This window comes from Fonsecaea pedrosoi (genome assembly GCF_000835455.1).
Source record: "Fonsecaea pedrosoi CBS 271.37 unplaced genomic scaffold supercont1.2, whole genome shotgun sequence".
Classification (NCBI taxonomy): domain Eukaryota; kingdom Fungi; phylum Ascomycota; class Eurotiomycetes; order Chaetothyriales; family Herpotrichiellaceae; genus Fonsecaea; species Fonsecaea pedrosoi.
This window is the reverse complement of record NW_013550614.1, coordinates 833,445-854,519: the sequence shown is the minus strand read 5'-3', so window position 1 is coordinate 854,519 and position 21,075 is coordinate 833,445. Positions and strand designations below refer to the sequence as shown.

The following is a 21,075-nucleotide window of genomic DNA, read 5'->3' as shown; positions in this document are numbered from 1 at the left end:
TGACACAGAGCACCTCAACGCCTCATAGCACCTAACCCTGACGCCCAAAACCCCCTGCTTTTACAATTCGGCTCTGCCCTTACGAGGAAAAAGCCCCGCGAGCGTCTCCCTCATTGCTTTCTGAATATCCTGGAGCTCCTGCTCATCGGTCGTGATAACATCGTCATTAAGGCACATCTGACCCGGGAGCTGCTTGCCTCCTTTGACATAATGCCGGTATAAGGTGCTGTCGATCTGGTCGGCGTCGGTCACCATGACAAAGAGCGTGTCCGATGGATCAACCTCGGTGAACTTGTAGCGCATGGCGCCTTTGATCACTATCTCGCGGTCGGCAGCTTGAGTCTCGGCGTTCGGCAACAGTGGCTCCAAACCCGACGGTGTCTGCTGAAGAAGTCCCTTTAACAGACAGTCACCGCAATGCGGGTTTTGGCGAGCCAGCCGGTCAAAGATGACGGACGAGCTGAATGTCGGGTTCGTGCTGGACGGGGGCGAATTGTCGGAGAGAAAGCCTGGTGCTAGGCAGTCGTCTATCGAGAAGTCCGTGCAGTCGACATTCCGAATGGCATGAGGTCCGTCGAGAGACGTCCACAAGGAATTGGTGTTGACTTGGGGCGCGCGGAGGCCAGCCTCTTCAAGCATGGATGGGACATGGTAGAAGAGCTTGCGGCGGAACGTCGCCTTGTCGGCATTCTTTGCCCCTTCAGCCAAATCGGCAACGATCCTCGTGCGTTCCTCCCAGGACAAGATACCATCTCGGTCGACGTCACTCCGCAGCATGATGTAGCTCCACAAGAGGAGTTCACGGTGACGTTCGATTACATAGTGGTTGCTCACATACCAGGAGTAAAGCTGAAATCCGGGCTCGCCTCGAAACCGCTTACAGGCACTCTGGATCTCGGAGCGTGGAAATGCCTCGATCGCCTCGCGCATAATGCTTCGTGACAGGGAATGTCCGAAGTGACTCTGGCCCTTGCGTTTTCGGACGCCGAACCGACGATTCAAAAGCCACGAGGTATAGATCAAATATGGCTGGAAAATTCAACGTCAGATTACCCCTGGGAGGTAGGGAGTCACAAGTCGGAAACACACCTTTTCACCGAAACGTTGTGCGTCGGCTTCGGTCGGGGCAGAGGTAGTGCTGTACCCATTGGTCTTGAAGCTCAACACCGCTCCAAACAGTGGCGAGTAAATGTCGGCGGGGGCGTGCTCCCGTGTAAGCAACATGTCGTCGGACATGGCATAGAACTGAGGGCATAGTGTCAGTGTCGGTAAGTTATAAGCCGTGCTCTACTTCTCACGCACCTGGTCGACGTCCGACTCTGTGTTGAATATCTGATTTTCGATTGTCAGGGAGTTGAACGCCGGTAAGCAGACTTTCTTGTCGTCCTCGAACATCTCCTCTTGAGAAATAACCTGAACCAGCTTGGAGACCTTGGGGTCATCGACAGCAAGCCACGTGGGCGTCTGTTTCCTGACAGGAGCCCCATTCCTGTAAATCGAGTTGACAAGGACTTTGATGGTGTTCATGAAATGGCCAGCATTCTTCTCGATGCTGCGAAAAGAATAGCGCAGTTCGTCCCAGTCGCGGTATCTATTCATGCCGTGGGACTTGATCCATTCTCCTTCGGCATCATTCAGAATCGACCGCTCCTCCCACGGCCTGATGGTATCCTGAAAATCCTGCTCGGAACCATTGACCCCTAGGACATTTCGTTAGCAAAACGTGAACCATTTTTCTTCGGAGGAGTCGCCATGCGATGCAATCATACACAGATAGACAAAATCGATCTTGGGTTCTTCCAGATCTCCCCATTTCTCCCAGTCGTACGTCCCTGAACTCACCCATTCGTCTTCCCAACCCTGGAGGACCTCGTCCTTGACCGTCTCCTCGAACGGGACCCAGATGAACTCTGGAAGGAATTCGGCCTTCTTCTCCAGCGACAAGTGCTGTTTCGACTCGTTCGATTCGTCCTCGACTCGAGCGTCGTCGGATGCAGGGGTCGGTTTCTTGTCGATTTCCACGTTGGCAAGTGGCGGTTCCGGGTCAGCAATTGCAAATGGACCCTTGACGTCTTCAGGCGGTTCCTCGCCCTTGGGAGGTTGAGAGGGTTTGTCGTCCTCTTCGTCGGCAGCAGGTTCAAACGGATCCTTGCCTTTTCCAGCCGGTTTCTCGCTCTTGGGGGGTTGAGAGGCCTTGTCGTCCTCTTCGTCGGCAGCATTTTCAAACGGATCCTCGACTTTTTCCGCCGGCTTCTCGCTTTTTGGAGGTCGAGAGGCTTTCTCGTCCTCTTCGTCGGCAGCAATCGCAAATGAGTCCTTGATTGCTTCAACCAGATCCTCACTCTTGGGGGGTTTGGAGGCTTCGTTGCCCTCTTCATTGAGGGTCTGGTTCAGGTTGGAGGCGAGTGAGCTGTTGACATCGAAGGTATTGTTGTCAGGAATGGCCGAGGGCTCCGCTTGCTTGGGCGGATTCGATCCACCTAACCAGCTCTGGAGTTTGACCTTGTATCGATTGCTGTGGCGGTAGTCTGTGGTATCCCGGGACATGGCCAGATAAACCGTGGTCCCAATGAGGACAACGAACAAGAACAAGATGCTGGATCGAGGTCCCTTCCTTCGCCATAACGGTCTTTTGATTTTGACCCAAAGCGGCGTCCTGTGGTCGGTGATTTGAGAGTAGTACATGGTGTTGGTGTACATTGTGTTATTGACCTTTGCCAACAACTCCAGGTTATGCCGACTGGATAAAGCCTCAATCCCACGACGTCAACCATAACCCAACCCCCTGGGGGTTTCAATCAAATTCAAAACAAAAGCAGCAGAACCAGACCACCCTACTTCTTCCAACGTGATAGAGGCATTCAGCCACGGGTTGCCAGGAGACTGCAAGCCGGCGCACAAGTCTCGATAGATATTGGTTGTCGTTGTATGCTATTGTGTTCTTCACTGGATGGAGGATGGCGGTCCTGGATATGCGGAGTTCGATGAGCACACGACACAGCTCGTGGAGAGAGATCACCCAGTATACATAAGAATGCCGAGCAACCAGAAGAAACATCCCGGCAAGAAGTAGCTCCCGAGGAATCCAAATTAAGCGAGCATGAAATCCAATGACACGGCTTTGCTTGGGAGGGGTGGGGGAGGCGGGAGGCAGAGAGAAGGGGAATAAGGGGGGAAGAAAGGTAAAGTTGGTACATATCGCTTGAGACTGTATGCCTGAATGATTGATGGCGTTTCTTCTTATCGTCATTCCTGCACTTTTTGCTCCTAGGAAGAGGAAGAAAAAGCCGAAGTCTTCTGGATCGAGTTTAACGTGGCACAGAACGAGGCAAACGGGAACCAAAAAGGACCCAAGGCAGCCTTGCCTCCCCCCCCCCCCCGGGTTGGATTAATTGTAGCGCCACCCGGGCCACTCTTGGGTGCAGGATCGACAAGACTTGATTGAGGAGAACTTCGCTTCCGAGGGTTTGATCGACGCGCTTACGCAGGGACGAGCGAAGTCTCTTGTGCTTTGGCTTCCGAAGTTTCCACATTTTCTTTTTCTCCGGCTTCTCTCCACTTTCGTTTGTGTCTCGGATTTCCCCTTTGGGAAATAGATGCAAGCAGAGATCATGACGATGTTCGTCCCATGAACGCGTCAAATCACGCGATTTCTCCAGAAAGAGGGGGATTGTTGTTCGCGTGAAAAAGATAACAACATGCCCAAGTCTCATGTCCCCCCTTTGCCATTGGCTCTTGGCCAGTATATATGCTTTTTTGGGGCGAGTGTTGGTTCTTTTGTAAGGTTGGCTCTTGTCTTTCAGCCTTTCAGGAGACACGCCTCGATTCATTCCCAAGTCTCTGCCAGTCACTGGTGCTAAATCTATCTAAGCCATTCCTTGCTGGAGCGGTGTTTGATTGCAGTACGACGACAAACAAAAAGTATCCAGGTCGAAGGGCACTACTCTCCTTTGCTTAGTGCTTGTTGTGAATTCAAACCCCCCCCCTTATGCATCATGTACCGACCGAGGACAAGGTCAAATGAACACGCACGGCCGAAAGTTGTCCTGGCCGAGATTGAGACTGGCACAACCTCATATATCTGGGCTCTGGCTGTTCGCCACTTTATTCGAAAGAGTGTTTTGTTGGATTTTGGCGGGCTGGTTCTTTGAGAATGAGTACGAGATAACTAGCTAATTGTCCTTGAAATCTACACACACACACACACACACATACACGAACACACAATGACCGAACTCGTCTCGTTAAGCGTGCAGCGCCACTCCCGGGAGTCCTTCGACACGGGTAAGTATATGGCTGATGCCAGATCAACATGTCGCTCAAGGACCTGAAGCTAATGGGCCATCTTCCCACCCCAAACAGAGTCGGAGATGGATCAACACGACGTGGAAAAGCGACTCGTGTCCGAAGGATCGCACAACAAGGCCATGATTCCTCGATGGATCCTCACGGGCAATGATGCAAAGCGACGTTTCAACATCGGCCTGAGCGAGAAGGACGCCATCAATGTCCTCTGCGTCTTACTCAACACGGTGTCGGCTGTGGCCATCGTCTTCGCGAACAAGATGTAAGGTTTGTGGCAGGCATATCAAGAGCCTTAAATTCGATGCTGTTGTCATCCCGACGGGAGGGGAAAAGGGATTTTTGCTGACCCCTGGTCTCTTCCATACCCATCAGTGTCTTTAGCGATCCTCAATTTCGAAAATTCCAGATTGGCACCGCGGCCTGGCACTTCACGGCGACCAGTGTGTTGTTGTATGTGGCGACCTTGAAACCCTTCAGCTTCTTCAAGCCCGTGCGGCTCGCCGTGCGAGATGTCCTGCCGCTGTCGACCCTGTTCGTCGGGTTCCTGGTCCTGGGTAACCTGTCTCTGGCCCTCAACACCGTCTCCTTTTACCAGCTGGCCAAGATCATGACCACGCCGACCGTGGTGGCAATCAACTTTGTGCTGTTCGGAACCCGCCTCCCTACTCCCCTGCTGGTGGCCATCATGGTTTCGTGCCTGGGCGTGGCCTTGACCAACGTCGCGATGGTGTCGTCCAACCCGACGGGCAGCCTGGTGGCCATTGCGGCCTTCGTCACCACCGCATTCTACCAAATCTGGATCGGCAAAAAGGTCCACGAGCTCGACATCAGCGCCCCGGCGCTGCTGCTGAACCAGGCGCCCGTCTCGGTGGTGATGCTGCTGGTGCTGCTCCCCTTCACCGACACGATCCCGGACTTTTGGACCGTCGACCCCAAGATCCTGGCCACGTTCCTCTTCTCGGGCATCCTCGCCGCGGGGCTCAACCTGAGCCAGTTCCTGATCATCGGACGCCTCTCGGCCCTCGCCTTCAACGTCGTCTCCAACGCCAAGAATGTCATCATCATCGCCCTCGGCTGGTACGTGGCCGGGCAGGCTCCGTCAATCAAGGACGTTCTGGGCGTCATGCTTGCCCTAGGCGGAGCGGGCGCGTATTCGTGGTTACAGCGTCGGTGATATCTCTTTTTTCTTTATGTCCCTTGTCATTTATTTGCAGAGTAATTCCGTGTCCACGACTTTGGCGAGAGATGCATGTATATATTTGTGTTTCTCTGGAATGTATTGGCGTTTTATGGACATCAGTGACACGTGGGGATGGGATGACATTAAAGGCTTCAAAGCATGAAACGCTAATGACACGTGAAGATAATTCGGCATAATCCACAGGCGTTGTGCAGTATTTGGCTTCGATTTATTCGTGTCCTCCTTTGCTCCTTCTGGGGAATCCCTGCGAAGGTCTTGAGAACTGTGGCTCCAGCACTGGAAACCCTCGTGTGAGAAGAGACACTTGCACGAGCATGTTTCAGGTTAGTGTGTTACATTATCTAGTCTTTGTTGAAAGTCCCGAGAGGCAGATAGTTCAACAAAGATAGACAAAGGCACAAAGTGATTGTTAGCACCACATGGGCTTTAGACGTCGAACCTTTGAGCTTCGCCGCGGGGACACATTAGAGATTGTATTGAGAGGCTGTATCAATGCCGAGTAAGTACCCATAAGTGATCGTGAACCATTTGCCCCACAGAAAGGGGGAGGGGGGCCAAAAGTCCCAAACGCCGCAGAGCCAGTGTCATAAACTGCATGACAGATCAGTCTATCCTTGTCTACCATCGTTTGCTCTGAATAAATTCCCCACGACTGGCGAGAGATTTCCCGCCGTGTTGCGCTGAAAGGTAAAGGAAGGAATTGAAGCACCGTTTCAACAGCCAGAGGGTGTGTGTGTGGACTGATCTCAACCACCACCACCACCACCACCCTTTCTCCCTCTTTTCTCAATTCCACGTGAGGTTTTCCACCTCGAAATTCCCATTTTGCTGGCTCTTTTGTTTCCTGTAATTATCCCAAAACTTTGATATCTCAGCCAGCAGCTCGGGCATCTGGTCGACCTCCTTGACCCATTCGGACGGGTTTTGCTCGTACGCTTCCACGAAAGATTTGATCCTGTCCACCTTTGTGCTCCCCGACCCCGCGAAATGGAGCAACAGATCTGTAAATTTTGTGTCAGCAGTGGGGATGCCAGGTGCGAGGGAGTCACGCCAAACGAAAAAAAAAATTAATAATAATAATAATAATATTGGTAACAAAACAAGGGGGGTTCCGCTTACCACCAGGCTTCACGCCGTTGAGGTGCTGCTTCCTTCGTGCGATTGGCCGTCCGCGGTCGTTTCGGGCACCCATGTACGCATTCAGCCATCGTTGGGGGATCTCGGCGTAGCCGTCGAGATATGTCGTGCCGTCCCAGGGGCGATAGACTCCGCCCTCGTGCACAACATGCTCAATGGCCGATTGCTCCGAGTAGCGCAGGTCCACATTCGGCCGGAAGGTCTCGACGCTGAGCGACGACGCCAGCAAGTGGACCGAGTAGTCGTTGACTCTGAGGAGGAAGGCGCCGTCGTTGAGCCCATTGTGGTCGTTGCCGCAGAGGAAGTTGACCCCGCGCACATCTGCCGGCGGCAGATAGATTTCCAAGGGGATTTTGGGATTGAGGAGAAACGTGTCGGCGTCGAACCAGAATATCCATTCGATCCTGGCCTCGGGGGGTTTCGCCAGCTCGTTCAGCACCACGCTCAAGATGAAGGCGGGCTTGGTCCAGAGACGTCCCAGCATCTTCTGACGCAGCACGTGCAATTGATAACCGTGCATGTTGGCATGGAGGGCGTGGGATTCTAGAGCCCTTTCGTATGCGTCGTTCGGCTCACCGTACAGCATGGTGACTTTGGCAATTTTGACTTCGGAGTGCGGCTTGTTGTAGGTGTTGGAGTTGCTGTCATCATTGTCGTCTTCGACTTCGACCTGGACCTCAGTCTCGTCTTCCTCCTCCTCGTCATCGTCTTTATCCTCTGCCGCGAATGTGGGAGTATTGAGCCCATTTTGTTGAGTGACCAATCCCGCAACCTCGTCTTGTTTGGCGGTTAATTCCTCGAGCTCTCTGAGGTCTTGACCTGCTGAGGCTTGTTCGGTGATCCGTCTGGGATGTGGCTGGAGTTGAAAGGAGGACAGGTCTCTCCATTGGGTCTGAGGCGCGGTCGGGCCCAGATGTGATAGAAGCAGCTGCAACACAGCGATTACCACCAGAACCACCAAGACAGAACGGATCCTCTTCGCCATGAAGGCCTACAAACACGAAAAAAAAACAACACCCGTTTGGAGACCGCAAAATAGTGCTTCCAACGCTTCGAATATCTAAAAAGGATGGACAAAGAATCCGGGCCTCCTCATCGTGCGTGGGGAGAGGGGAAGAAATCAAACAACAATCAAGTCGCCAAGCTCTTTGAAGCGAGGGTTTTTGGCATCATGTTCCCTTTTTTTTTTTTCTTTTTCCCATGAATTCAAGGGACCGTCGGTCTAGACGCGAAACGCACCCAAACTTCAGGTGGCACAACTTAGCCATGGTAAGGCGAGCGTTCCTCTGCTAGGCAGTCGGCCTAAATTAGCGAGAACAAGAAGAGGCTACGTCCAGCCAGCCAAATGCAAAAGATACTGGGAGGGGGCATGACATCGGGGTATCCACAATGAATCGGATGACATCGACTGACTCGTCCAGAGACCAAAAGGGGGGTGTGGCTCTTGGCACAGTAATTGGAGGCAGTTTACGAGTATTTATTGTGGCAGTCGTGACAAAAGAGAAGCAACGAGGCACAGGGGGTGTCGAGGTATGCGAATGCTTGATTATCGATTTCTCTCTTGACAGGAGCCTCTTGAAGCATACACCGAGCAGTTGTGTTGTAATGACCTTGAATTCCAGCGAGAAGTAAGCTTTCTCCAGATTTAGCCTAAAGGGGTTAGTGTCTGGGCGGCGGGCGGAGGCAGAAGCCGATGTTGAAAAGCGTATATACAGCGCTAGCGTCTCTGGCGCGTCTGGCTAACGGACGGGTAGAGTTAGAGTTATTCTCCCTAAGCTGATCGCCAGTCGCTTTCCCCCAAATCGAACATGGGGCCTCCTTTTCCCCTGCAGCTCTCGTAGCTTTTGAGTCCAATACCAATCCATCTCGGCCAAAGGTTCGGTGACTTCTCGCCTAAAAAAACCCCTCCACATGACAATTCATGCCTAATCTCCGAAGAGATCTTTGTTCATCCACATACCCCCTGGCACGTTTCCTGAAGAAAAACTTGGCGATCTCCCATGAGGGGTAGATCACCGCAAATAGAGATTTGAAACTCAAACCTGTCTTGTGACACACCGATGGACGACAGACCCTGAGAAAACAAGGTCTGAGACCGTCTCCTATTCGTTGGCAGGTTACTTATCAGCACTGCTCCCCCCATGCGCCGACGAAGACTATCAGTGAGCGAGTCGATAGTAAGGAGGCCATTGTTGCACGCGTATTCAGGACACTTGTTCTAGGGGCTTTTGCTCGACATGATGCCCATTTGTTGCTCATCCAGAATTTTTCCGGGAATATCATCTTTTGTCCACTGTGCCCTTAGTTGCATTGCTGTGCAGTGTTTCCCCCCTCTCCTCCCCGTCTCACCTTTTTGTCGATGGCTGAGAAAACCGCGTCCACTGGCGAGCTTCCCCTTTGGGAGCGCTCACCGTTACAGGTGCCCGAGATGGCATCGTTGCTGGCACTGATCTCGAGCACAGGCAGGCGCAAGAATCTCTTTCGGGCACTTTTATGTGCAGTGCTATTGATCTTGTTGCTACAGATGTCCGGGTCGTTCATCGTGGTCACCCGGTACGCACGTGGAGGAAATCCCATTGACCACGTCTACAACACCACCCTTGGATTTCAGAGAGTCTTCGCCATCAATCTCCCGCAGCGGACCGACAAGAGGGACCTGAATACTCTTGCAGCCTCGTTCGCCGGCTTCGAGGTTGACTATCTTCCTGGTGTCGAGGCAGAAGACGTCGTCGAGAAAGCTGCGCCGTCGGTATGTAACCACTTAGCCTTTATGCCCCGCAGGAAGCTGACATTATTGGGATCTCAGAATTGGGACTTTGACAGCCAGACGCCCGGGGCTCTCGGATGCTGGAGGGCTCACATGAATGCGCTCCAGAAGATCGTCGCCGAGCGGATCCAGACGGCCATGATCATCGAAGACGATGCTGACTGGTCCCCGTTCATCAAGGACCAACTATTCGAGCTCGCCACCGGCGCACGTGCATTGCAGCAGTCTCCCGACTTGACGCCGTCACCGTACGGCCATGATTGGCACTTTCTCTGGCTGGGCCACAACAGGATCGGGCCGACCGACGACGACCAAAACATCTGGGTCGTCGATGACGACTTCACGGTCCCGCCGCTGCCACACCGCAACTCTCGATGGCGGCAGTCCCACATCCCCGAGGACGCACTAAGGAACGACACACGGCTGTTCTTCAAGGCGTATGCGGGCATGTGTCTGTACGGGTATGCCGTGACCTACGAAGGGGCCCGCAAGATGCTGTCGTCGCTGTCGGCACAACCGCGCAACCAGCCCGTCGACCAGAGCGTGTCGGACATGTGCCGCGGCAAGATGGCCAAGGGCTTTGACTGTTACGGGGTGTGGCCACCGCTGATAGCGACTCATCGCTCCGCCGGATACAAGTCGCGGGATTCGGACATCAACAACAACGAAAAGACCGGCTGGCACGAGGAATACACCTTCGACATTCCCTTCAGCACCATGATGAACATCCCCAGGTTGGCGGACGGCGCGACCTCGGTGTTGTCCCAGTGGGCCGACGTGCCCGTCCAGGAAGTCACCTTTGACCTGGCCGTTCGAAGCCCGCCTCAGGGATACCTCAAGAATGTCAACTTTGGAGCTCTCCCGTTGCGAGATGATTCGATCACGATATAAAGCACACGATCACACAGAATTAATTGTTCCGAGAAACCATTAAGCTGATACATCCCTCATCCGACCTTCGGCGTGGAATGAGGCCTTACGTTATCACGGCGGAGGGAACGGACCTCGGTGGATGAAGTGAAGTGGCCCTACTTCACCAGAGATTCAGGCTGATAAGAGTCCCGATGTTTACAGGCCTGTGACGGCCACAACTAAACAAACTCCGCGAGTATCGAATACTATCTGATACCCGTAAAGCACCCTCCCACGACATACTAATCGAATCTTCCGGCTCACCTGTGACGACGACCTGGAAGGACGTGAAATGTGACTGTCTAAATGCTTGGAATGTCACTAACTACGGTACAAGCCTTGCTGGGAGCGCGGAGAAACTAGGGGGCACAAGTTACCTTGCTCCGTCCCCATCCAAGGGCAGCTGGAGGGAGGACAGGAATACACAGGAGCACCAACCATCCTGCCCTTTTGATCAGCTGTATTCTTTCTCATAGATTTTGGGAGATTGGAGTTATCGCCCACGTTTATATTTTCAACTCCATCAACCTTCACATATCTACGCTGTTGAAGGAGGCAAAAGATTCCGTTGCACCAAAGTCTTTGTTCTTTCCACTTCATATTCTGTCCAGGCCGAATCTGCGGCCCACGTATCCGATACTGAAGTGCCTTGTCTCTTGTGCCTGCTCCTGAGCTGTGAGGGGTGGTCAGATTCTGCTAGTCCGGAGTTTTTGGGCAGGCGAATAGCTACAACGACGTGCTGGAGCGCATCATAGACCAGACGCTTCATGATAATTGCCCAGTAGTGCCTGCCTCGGCTGGGAATAGACAACGGGGCAGCCTTGAGAGCCTGCGTGCAGACTGCAAGGCTTTTGGACGTGGTTGCTAGGAGGGTCATCGAGGAGGATTGCGTTCCCAGCAATCAGGTCCATGCACGTTTTGAACACGAGCACCCGAAATAGTGGGCCAAGCAGACGTTATCTTTGGTATTTTCCCGACCTGATCCTCCTCCTTCTCCTTTGGTATGGTGTAAACAACGAACGCATCCTCGATCTCCGGAAGCTGCAAGGTCCACCCTTTCAAAGCGAATGCCCCAAGAGATGAGGCCAAGGTACGCGGAAAGTGATTTGGGTCAGGGAGTTGAGCAGCACGATGGAGATGACTCGGCACCTGCCTGGCGATTTACGTACATATAGATATATAGGTCCACAATGCAGTGTCCTGAGAGAGAAAGAAAGAAAACAACACTGGAGACCACGACGCGACGAGATCGCAATCATAAACAAACTCGTGTGAATCGCAGGGGTATGGATGATCCTCACCGACGTGAAGACACCACGGGTTGCAGAATAATCAATGAGTAAACAAATAATCAAAACATGATGGACAGAAAGTGGCAACCAAACAATTTCTATTGTATCCATTGAACTTCGGCTTGGCACTCGTCAAATGTGTGCTGTTTGGCCCCAGAAGAGATCGGTAGCCCAGATCCGTGATTGCGTGCTTGAGTAGGTATGAGGTAGAGTGGGCTCGACCCTGAGTCTGGAATCGGTGGTGCAGATCATACCCACAAGTGGGGGACATGGGGGAAGTGGATGGGGAAAAGGAGTAAGGAGGAGATAGTGTGGCTGATGGGGTTGGTGGTTCATCGTCTGTCACGTGCCTGTGGCTTAGCGCCACACCAGGACTTGGCAAATGACGACTATGGCGAATGGTCGATGCACTAAACCTTAACTCTAAAATAAGGTCAATCCTCTATTGAAAAATAATGCGCGTCGAACAACACAGCTCAACTCAACTCACTAGTTGCTCAACCAACCTCCGCCATGAGGTCTTCGGCCTAGACCCAGCCATGCTATGCGCATTGTCAGTCAGGTTGGCCGTACCTCCAAGTGCGCAGTCGTCCTACCTGACGGTTGGGACTGGTCGGTTTTCTGGCAATACCAGCACTCACCTCAAACACTGAAATCGAGAGAAACTCGACAGTCGGTAGGCCTAGGAATAGATGGAACGGCAATGACCCAAACACCAAGCCAATGTTTTGATGCGGTAAAATCAGACCCTGAGCTCCAAAGCTTCTGCCACGCTCGTTTGCCCCTGAGCCTGAACCAATGACAAGAGACAGGAGTCAGTTGTGTGCAACAACAATCCACCCAGACAAGAGTTTTGTCATTTGAGATGTGGGGTATCTAGTAAGCTGTTTATCATTAAAATATCACTAAGTACATATGTCAATCGCTCTAAGGAGCTTTCTGCCAGAAATGGTCAATAGATGGAAAGGCGCCGTGAAACAGACCTCTTCCGGTTGGGACAGAGGATGAATGGTGCTGATTGTCCAAGGCGGGGAAATCGTCCTCCACAGTTCCCTCGGGTTGGTCGAAAGTTGGTGAAAAAAGGTAAGAATGATCATCATGGTCGTGGAATGAAAATGTCGCGCCACCAGAGAAGGGTGGGTTCCCCCCCTCTATTCCACAATTTCGCCGTCGCCGTCGAATTCGAAGGATCGCTTCACCACCACCACGGCGTCGTTGTCGCTGGATGGGTTAGGTTGGACAGGTCCGACACCTGTACCTGGTCGGCCACGGCCACCGCCAAAGCCACCACCACCAAATCCACCACCACCACGGCCACCACCGCCGCCTCCACGGCCGCCACCACCACCTCCTCGGCCACCACCACCGCCACCACGACCACCACCGCCACCGCCACGGCCACCACCACCGCCGCCGCGACCACCGCCGCCACCTCCGCGGCCACCACCTACTTGACGTTTCCACCATTCAGGTACACTTCGAGGCACAACGGTCGAGGTTGCTGTTGGGATCGGAGAAGGCGAACGTTGAGCACCGGATTTGCCTGGACGCGGTGGTAGTGATCTGGGTGCGGGACCAGCTCCTATATCTGGAGGTTAGGAACATTTCCGGTTTCGAGGAAGAGGGATAGGTCGAATGGTTATGGAAGGTACTCACGCTGCCTTGGTGCCAAACCAATGTCTTGACAAGCAAAGGGGGGCTTTCCATGGCCCTGCAGGAAGATTGATCCATCGTCACTCTGGCAAAAGACCGCTTGGCTGCCCTCGCCGTAAGAGATGCCTCCACCCTGGACGTGGAGCCAGCCGTCCTCACCGTGGAAGAAGCCGTAGTCCTCCTCGCTGGGACGCTCGTCGAGCTTGACCACCGCATACCCGTTGCTGAAGTCCAGATGCACAAATTTGTCGTCCACCCCGAGTTGTCCTCCCCATATCCAGAACCGGGCGGCGTCGGACTTTGACTCGGTGAGATAGCCGTCGTTGCCGGTGAACGAAACGAAGCTGGGCGTGCTCTTGTGGTATTTTTGGTTAACTCCGAAGGACTGCAGATGGTACCAGGTGTTGTTGGCACTGTCGGACTCGATCGGCGAGCTTTCCCCTTGAGGGAGAGCTGCTGAGATCGCCCCGGATGGGTACGACGACAAAGCGCCCAGAAGGCTGACCGCGAGGCCAGCGTTCAGGCTGAAGAGGACCATGATTCTGGTTCACGGTCAAGTCTCTCTCTCTCTCTCTGTTGTTGATGTGCTACTGTCAAATGTCGAGAGTATTGAGTAAACAAAGGACCCTTTGAGCCGATTGTCGGAGGGTCTAGACAGAAGGGAGGCAGGGGAGGAGTGGGAAACAAAGACAAAAGAGCGTTGCGTTGTTGGGGGGAAAGGAAAAAAAAAATAACGATGTTAACGAGTGTAACGAACGACTGTTCTTAAGGGTGATTAAGTATTCCCGCAAAAACCCCCAGCCAACAATAAAGGAATGTCGTTGTGCACACACACACACAAAGTCGAATACTTTTTTTTTTTGGTTTACAAGGAGGCTGGGCTGTGGTTAAGTAGTCTGTGCCAGCCATGAGACGGCAGCGTACAAGGCGCAATTTCCAAGAGGGCTCACTAGTTCAAATTGCCTATCGCGACCCGAGTGTGTGGCCCAGATGGGGAACCGAGAGCAAAGGTCCAAGAGCTCATCTCACTCTGTGACTCGCCGAGCCGTCGCCGAGGGGTTGGAGGGCCACAACAAAAGAAGTCGAACCATTGAAAAGGAAGATCGTACGCGGAACTCACGCGACCGCAAATCAAACGCGGGCTCAGTGAGGGAATATCAAACGTGATCGCAGTGCTCGATCCGGTAAGGCAATTTCATATAATTGTGGGGCCAGTCGAGAAGGCTGGGCCCACGGCCGCTATTGGGGGGAGGGGCACCTGTATACCGAGAACCCCAGGTTTGATTTCGAAATAGAGTTTGGATGCGGCTCACCACTTCCCACCCAGGGCTGATTTGAGTCTTTGTGGGAACAGGTCCAATCATCCTGTGCCGGTCTCCATGTCACCCTGTCGAATGGTTTCGCAGGGACTTATCTAGACTGGGGGCTTTGGGTCAAACTCGTGGCCGCCATCGCGCGGAATTGTTTTCCTCCTCGTATTTCTTTTTGTTTCATCAGGGACCAATGCTGTCATGCGCGCGCATATGCAGAGGAGACAAGTGCGCTATGACCATAGACACAGACACTTGATGCTGAATGCGGCATACGCGCAAGAGACATCAAGACTCCCCAGCCATCTCAGCAAGGCTGCACTCATCTTCAGGAGTCAGTCGCGCGCCCTTGGAGATGGAGAGGTGTCAAGACTAAGGATCCCTGCCACACGAAGCAGATCAGATCACTATCGTTAACCTTTTTCTCTTTGGTCCCGAGAACGCCTCGCTCTGGGTCGACTCTCCTAGAAGGGTAAAGGATCACGGGTAGAGTCGATCCCACTATTGGGCGGTCACGCCTTGGGTCGGAGCTAGAGTCGTCCAGAGTCAATTGCTCGCGTGATGAGCTTCCCAAAACAAAGCCTTGGAGGGGACCGTCCAAATCATGTTAGGGTTCCAGCCACGGGAATCACCACCCAAGCGTGCAAAGGCAACCCGAACCCAGGCTTTACCAGGGCCAGCGAAGCGGCACAAGCTGAACTCTCGCTTGGCACGGCTTGCCCTGGAGGAGGCGGGATCTACACAGATCGGCGCAGGTCATCACAAGCCACCACGCCATTCCCTCCGGTACGAAGAACTGCCTTTTCGATCTTGGCGGGCCGTTCCGTTGTTTGCGGACCTGCAGCGCCACCTAAAACGTAGACACATATGCTGTGTAACAGAGGGAGAATTTCTGAGCGACAACGACATAATCACCGGACATTCATCCTCGGGGCTTTGTCCTCATGTCTTCAACGTCTCGTGACTTTGTGGGAAGGGAAAATGTGCAGAGACTGGTCTGGTATCTATTCCTTCCTGGTGTCGCAAATGGTCATGGTCCGGCGAGGCTGGTTGGCTCAGCACAGGCTCAGAGATCTTGTCTTGTGCTCTTGCGCAAAGTTGTATCGCCTCGATCTTGCCGCACTTCCTGCCGTCTGCCCATCTAAAGCCTAGTCCCTTCACTTTTCTTCAGCCATTCCTTTTTTCTAACAAGCAGTCCAAAACTCTTGCGACGAACACACCAGTTGGCTTGTCTAGATTGCTCTCGAAGATCGCTGCATCCATTGCGCGGCACGAACGGTTGGCGACGATAGTTTGAGCAACCAACTTAACAGCCGCGGCTGGGAAAACTTTACTCAGTCATGCGGTGAAATAGACTGTAGATTCAGCCTCTCACATGTCCAAGTACCGATGGTTGGTCCGAGAGCACGCGACCATGTTGATTGTTATCATTATCAGAATTCACTTCATACCTGTTCCACATGGAACTCAACGACCAAGATACGACCAAGACTGGAAGATCATACCAGCGGCTCCAACATTTCACGTCAAGACCCTGTTTTTTTCGTGAACAAATCTGCCATCTGCCCCTCTAATCACCTGCCCCTGACCTGTAACAACTAGAGTCCAACCACCTGCATTCTCGTGAAGATCCTTGCAGCTTGAAGTTATGTCTCAGTTCATCAAACATGGTACAGTCCCACCAGCTTTTTTTGACTGCCTTGAGCAAACACGGTCGGTCTTCCACGAGGAGGCGCAGACGCAAATCAGGACAGCAAGTGGTTCGAGGAAGCTGCGGATCAAATCTTGATAACCAAAGGCAATCTGCATCGTTGTCGTCGGCCGTGAGATCGACGAGTATCCGAGTCTGCTCGCAATCTTCGTGTAGGTTTCCAGCTCTGGTTCAAACCAATCGTTGACGTTGGCGATGGTCTTATCGAAGGAAACAACATGGAGGGCCTGACAGCTGAAGAACTGACAATAGCTCAATGGTGAGTTATTATTGCAATTCAAGGTGCCCCAAGTCCTATAACAGCGCAGTGTGCCGAAGAATCCCAATACGTGGGCTCCGCAGCCAAACCAAGACTGGATCCCAGCTTCTCAGATGCCGTGAAAAGTGGCACAGAAGGGGTTGAGAAGAGGCACGGAATTGGGACCCAGTTTGGCAAGACGAGGTCAACATTCTATTCCACTGTGCCCATTTTCAAGTCTCCGCTATACCCATCAGCTCGATGCACGGCATGTCTCGAATCTCTTTTTCATTTCTCAGTGCGCTCTGGCGTATCCAGATTCTTTGCTTCTCTAGGCTCTCTCCACTCAAAGTCATGTCTCTTGGGGATGTGATTTCGGATCTTCCGTGCGAGCAGATACCAAACTGGTGACTCGATTGATGTTTTGTTGTTGCCATCAATCTCAAATCGGACGTCTGCACCATTTCACGGTCTGAGGTCTGAGCAGGAGCCAAGCACAGACACTCCATCCCAGCGCTAGTCTGGGACAAGACGATCACTCTCTCCAAGGAGAAATCACATTGCTAGACAGTCCGGACAAGTCCGCCAGGAAGTGGGTGTTGTTGCGACCCATAGCGCAGGCCAGGCTGGCAAGGGAGAAGTAGGGACGATAGTCGCCCGGCCATGCTTAGCGCTGCAGAGACATCGAAGTGAGGTTAGCGGGTGCTTGGACAAACAGATGATGGTGAAGGTGAGAAACAGAAAGGCAAGGCCAGTGACCTGTTGACGACTAGCAACAGGCGCTGAAAGTCTCAGTCAAGACAGATTTATAGGAGCTTCGCGGGCAGTCGCTGTCTGCGATGAGTATTTCGAGGCTGGACTTCCGAGCACTCTAGCAAAAACCACAGGAGCTGAGGGAAGGGGAGCGACAGCTTGAGAGACTGCGGGCAGGAGCGAAGCCCGCGGAAGCAGTCCTTGAAAATTCACTAATATGCTCTGCCGAGTGGTGGGACGAGGGTTCCTTTGCACCGATGGGGACCTTTGGGGACAGTTTCGAGGGAATATGGAGCTAGAGACAACGCAGGAGAGCAGAATCTGGGTGGTGCACCAGCTATCTCGAGCAAACAGAGGATGTTGAGGGGTTTAAAGTGACGACATCTCTCAGAGCGAACACTTGGTGAGGCCTGCAGCTTCGGCGACTTTCTGCAGTCTATCCTTCGAGTATCAACGTCCCCGTGAATGCAACGTGCAAAAGTAGGGGTATCAGGTCGCCGGCAAAGCAGGATGGGGAGCCCAACGCCGGAGCGTCTTTGAAAGACAAACTTCGATGCTGATTCATGATATTGAAGTGGTGGTGCGGTAAGGGCAAATGCTGATGACTCAATACGAGTCCATTGGCATGGGTTTGCTGCTGTGCTGGAGTCTCAATATGCTGATGTCTCGGTCGATGTTAGTGCAGGTGCAGCATGTCGACGCTGGTTGGGTAGGATTGTTCGAAGGGTCAGGGATGAAGATGAGGCGCAGGCAGATCAGGCAAACATGGAGAAAATGTACCAATCCCCAGCCTCATATCACGTGATTCAGCTAGTAGCCCAATTGCAACTCGACTCAGCCTCAAGCAACGTCTCGATGGTTTGTCAGTGACCCGTACCGATACTTTGTATCTACAGTCAATTGCAACTTTTTTTCCCTCTCAATGTCTGCCAATATATAGCCGCTCTCAGACCTCTCTACCATTCTCCACCAGCCACAAGCCTCCACTTCTCTCTCTCTCATTACGAACGGGATCTCCTTCTCACCGTTGACGGTGGGCTGATCTCCAGCGGAGTTTGTGTGGGGGTGTTATGGGTCCCAAGAAAGAGAAGAGCAGTTTGAAGCGGAATCGGGTGAGGATATAATGTGGTGTTTTGTCGCCGTCGCATCTGACTGTCAAACAGCATAGCACCGGTGAAGACCAGGAGATCAAGAAACCGCGGAGATCCCAACGGCTCTCTTCGCAGTCTCAAAAAGATCCCCAGCACACACCTGTCAAGAACCAATATCTGCCTTCTCCTCTGACGTACCAGGAGTCTACTGCCACCGAAACATTCAAGGAACACACTGCTACTCCTCCGGAAGGCCGACCGAGTCAGATCCGTCATGTCACGCCTGCAGCGTCGCCACCACTTCTTCCACAGTCCTCACCTCCTCAAGACACTCAGTCTCTATCCCAGTTCGTCTATCCTCCGCGAGATATCGAGCCTGACTTGAATGATGAGGATGGAACATGGGGCTACCTGTTTCCAATGACCGAGAATGGACACAGACTGCAGATGAAGCGACGAGCCTTTTGTCCTGCTCCCTCGAAGCCACTCGAGGTGTCGAGGTCTTCTGTTAAGAGTAGAAGGCGAGGGAAAAAGGAGTTAATAGAGGCTGAGGCAGAATATGAGAACGAGAAAACGGACAAAGGGTTCCCTGCGAGTGGATATCTGATCGGGAGACACCCAGAATGTGACATGATCCTTGACATTCCAACCGTGTCGAATCGTCATTGCCTGCTCTTCAACGAAACTCGGAATGGTGATGCGGTCGCTATTCTCGAAGACTTGTCCAGCAATGGTACATTTGTCAACGAGGCATACTTGGGTCGGAACAAGCGAAGACAGCTGGAGGACGGGGACGAGATCACCATCTTAGATGAGGCTCGATTCGTCTTTCGCTACCCCAGAAGTCGAGACTCGAGTGCGTTCAATTCGCGTTACCGAATTCTGCAACAGCTGGGGAAAGGTCATTTTGCCACTGTCTACCTCTGTGTGGAAAGATCAACAGGCTTCAAATTCGCGGTCAAGAAGTTCGAGCGTCGCATGGGGGAGTCCCAACGCTCACAGACGGAAGGTTTGGAACAAGAAATCGCTGTTCTGATGAGCGTCAGCCACCCCAATGTCCTTTGCCTGAAAGAGACGTTTGATGAGCCTGACGGAGTTTACCTGATCCTGGAGCTTGCGCCCGAAGGCGAGCTGTTCAACTTGATTGTGACGAAGCAGAAGTTGACCGAGGCCGAGACCAGGAAAATCTTCATCCAGTTGTTCCAAGGGACTAAGTATCTGCACGAACGGAACATTGTGCATCGCGATATCAAACCAGAGAATATTCTACTAACCGACAAGAATTTGTCGGTTAAGTTGGCAGATTTCGGCCTGGCTAAGATCATTGGCGAGGAGTCCTTCACCACTACATTATGTGGTACACCGAGTTGTAAGTGCCCACCTGATCTTCTTGAATTGCTGTGGCTAATATTGCACAGACGTTGCACCTGAAATATTGGAGAATACCCGTCACCGAAAGTATACTAAAGCAGTTGATGTCTGGTCCCTTGGTGTGGTCCTATATATCTGCCTATGCGGATTTCCACCCTTTTCCGACGAGCTCTATTCTCGAGAGAATCCATACACCCTAGCTCAACAGATCAAAATGGGTCGGTTTGACTATCCATCACCGTATTGGGATTCGATCGGCGACCCTGCCCTCGACCTCATCGACCGCATGCTCACAGTCGACGTGGAGAAGCGAATTACCATCGACCAGTGCCTGGAACATCCTTGGACAAGGAATTTGGGCTACATCAACCCTGCCGATTCGCTCGATGGTCTCACGGGGCAAATGAGTGCATTTGACTTTTCCAAACGGAAAATCCAACGGGAACGCACTTTGCTAGCCAACATCAACGACGTCAAAGTGAGCAAAGTAGTTGATCTCAATGGAGGGCGTCAGAACCAAGGTGTGCCGACCGAAATTCCTGGTTCGCCAGCGCATGTAAAGGTATGGGACAAGAACCCTAGCGGAAAGAACGTACGGATGAGCCCGCCCAAGGACAACAAGGGAAAGAAGCAAAACGGTGACGAGGGAGATGTCGAGAACGAGGAGGAAGTAGACAAAAGGGAGGAACACCCTGCGGCGAACAGGCAGGAAGAGGAGTTCATGCAAATGGGCGGCAAAGGCGACATGCGTTTGTTCGGGAATGACGCCTCCTCGAGGTATCTGCCGGAAGAGGTGCCCAAGGCCAAGAAAAAGTGAACAGAAAAGAGCATGACCAACACGTATTGACAAGCTTGTCAGCGTGCATCGATTGGGATTTTTTGACATAATTGTTCGATCGTTGGGCTTGGGAGTCTGATTGGATGGTTTTCAACTAGACCGTGTGGGTTTGTTTTCGGACCTCAAGTCTGGTATCTTTTCTGGAAACTCTCCAACGAAAGAACGCAAGACATTCGGATACGGACAGGCTAACGGTACCGAACACGAAGCGAAACGAGGGCGAAGTGACACGACAGGAAATGAAGTAACCGATGCTGAAAATATTGGAAACATCGTTTTTTCTGTTGTATCATGGTACGCGGCGCCGACATGGCTCAGTGGGCGGGGTATTGTGCATGCTGTACGTGTTTCCATCCTGGGCGCGTGTTTGGGAGGGTGTTTCTATGGATATGACGGTACAGACTCGAGTGATGAATGGGTTTGTCCTCGTGCATGTGCGTGCGTGTGTATATTCCCCAAAGCAAAGCCGGGGACCAAAAGCTTTTTTTTTGTGTAT

General features: G+C 52.6%; 6 protein-coding genes across 6 annotated transcripts; 3 read left to right on the top strand and 3 right to left on the bottom strand.

Moving 5' to 3' along the window:
- Nucleotides 1–60: 60 nt before the first annotated feature.
- Z517_02271 (uncharacterized protein) lies at nt 61–2,700 on the bottom strand (the record flags this gene model as incomplete). Its single annotated transcript, XM_013431382.1, has 4 exons — nt 61–1,029; nt 1,090–1,245; nt 1,303–1,700; nt 1,770–2,700. 4 exons carry the CDS (start codon nt 2,698–2,700, stop codon nt 61–63), a joined length of 2,454 nt encoding a protein of 817 aa, XP_013286836.1.
- Nucleotides 2,701–4,370: 1,670 nt separating this feature from the next.
- Nucleotides 4,371–5,479, top strand: Z517_02270 (uncharacterized protein; the record flags this gene model as incomplete). The annotated part of the gene is made up of 2 exons (XM_013431381.1): nt 4,371–4,567; nt 4,678–5,479. The coding sequence occupies 2 exons, from the start codon at nt 4,371–4,373 to the stop codon at nt 5,477–5,479; spliced, it is 999 nt and encodes a 332-aa protein (XP_013286835.1).
- An 813-nt stretch (nt 5,480–6,292) lies between these two features.
- Z517_02269 (uncharacterized protein) lies at nt 6,293–7,628 on the bottom strand (the record flags this gene model as incomplete). The annotated part of the gene is made up of 2 exons (XM_013431380.1): nt 6,293–6,507; nt 6,626–7,628. 2 exons carry the CDS (start codon nt 7,626–7,628, stop codon nt 6,293–6,295), a joined length of 1,218 nt encoding a protein of 405 aa, XP_013286834.1.
- Nucleotides 7,629–9,071: 1,443 nt separating this feature from the next.
- Nucleotides 9,072–10,301, top strand: Z517_02268 (uncharacterized protein; the record flags this gene model as incomplete). The annotated part of the gene is made up of 2 exons (XM_013431379.1): nt 9,072–9,392; nt 9,450–10,301. The coding sequence occupies 2 exons, from the start codon at nt 9,072–9,074 to the stop codon at nt 10,299–10,301; spliced, it is 1,173 nt and encodes a 390-aa protein (XP_013286833.1).
- Nucleotides 10,302–12,765: 2,464 nt separating this feature from the next.
- Z517_02267 (uncharacterized protein) lies at nt 12,766–13,805 on the bottom strand (the record flags this gene model as incomplete). Its single annotated transcript, XM_013431378.1, has 2 exons — nt 12,766–13,196; nt 13,271–13,805. The coding sequence occupies 2 exons, from the start codon at nt 13,803–13,805 to the stop codon at nt 12,766–12,768; spliced, it is 966 nt and encodes a 321-aa protein (XP_013286832.1).
- A 4,544-nt stretch (nt 13,806–18,349) lies between these two features.
- Nucleotides 18,350–20,558, top strand: Z517_02266 (uncharacterized protein; the record flags this gene model as incomplete). Its single annotated transcript, XM_013431377.1, has 3 exons — nt 18,350–18,391; nt 18,443–19,739; nt 19,789–20,558. The coding sequence occupies 3 exons, from the start codon at nt 18,350–18,352 to the stop codon at nt 20,556–20,558; spliced, it is 2,109 nt and encodes a 702-aa protein (XP_013286831.1).
- Between the last annotated feature and the right edge of the window lie 517 nt (nt 20,559–21,075).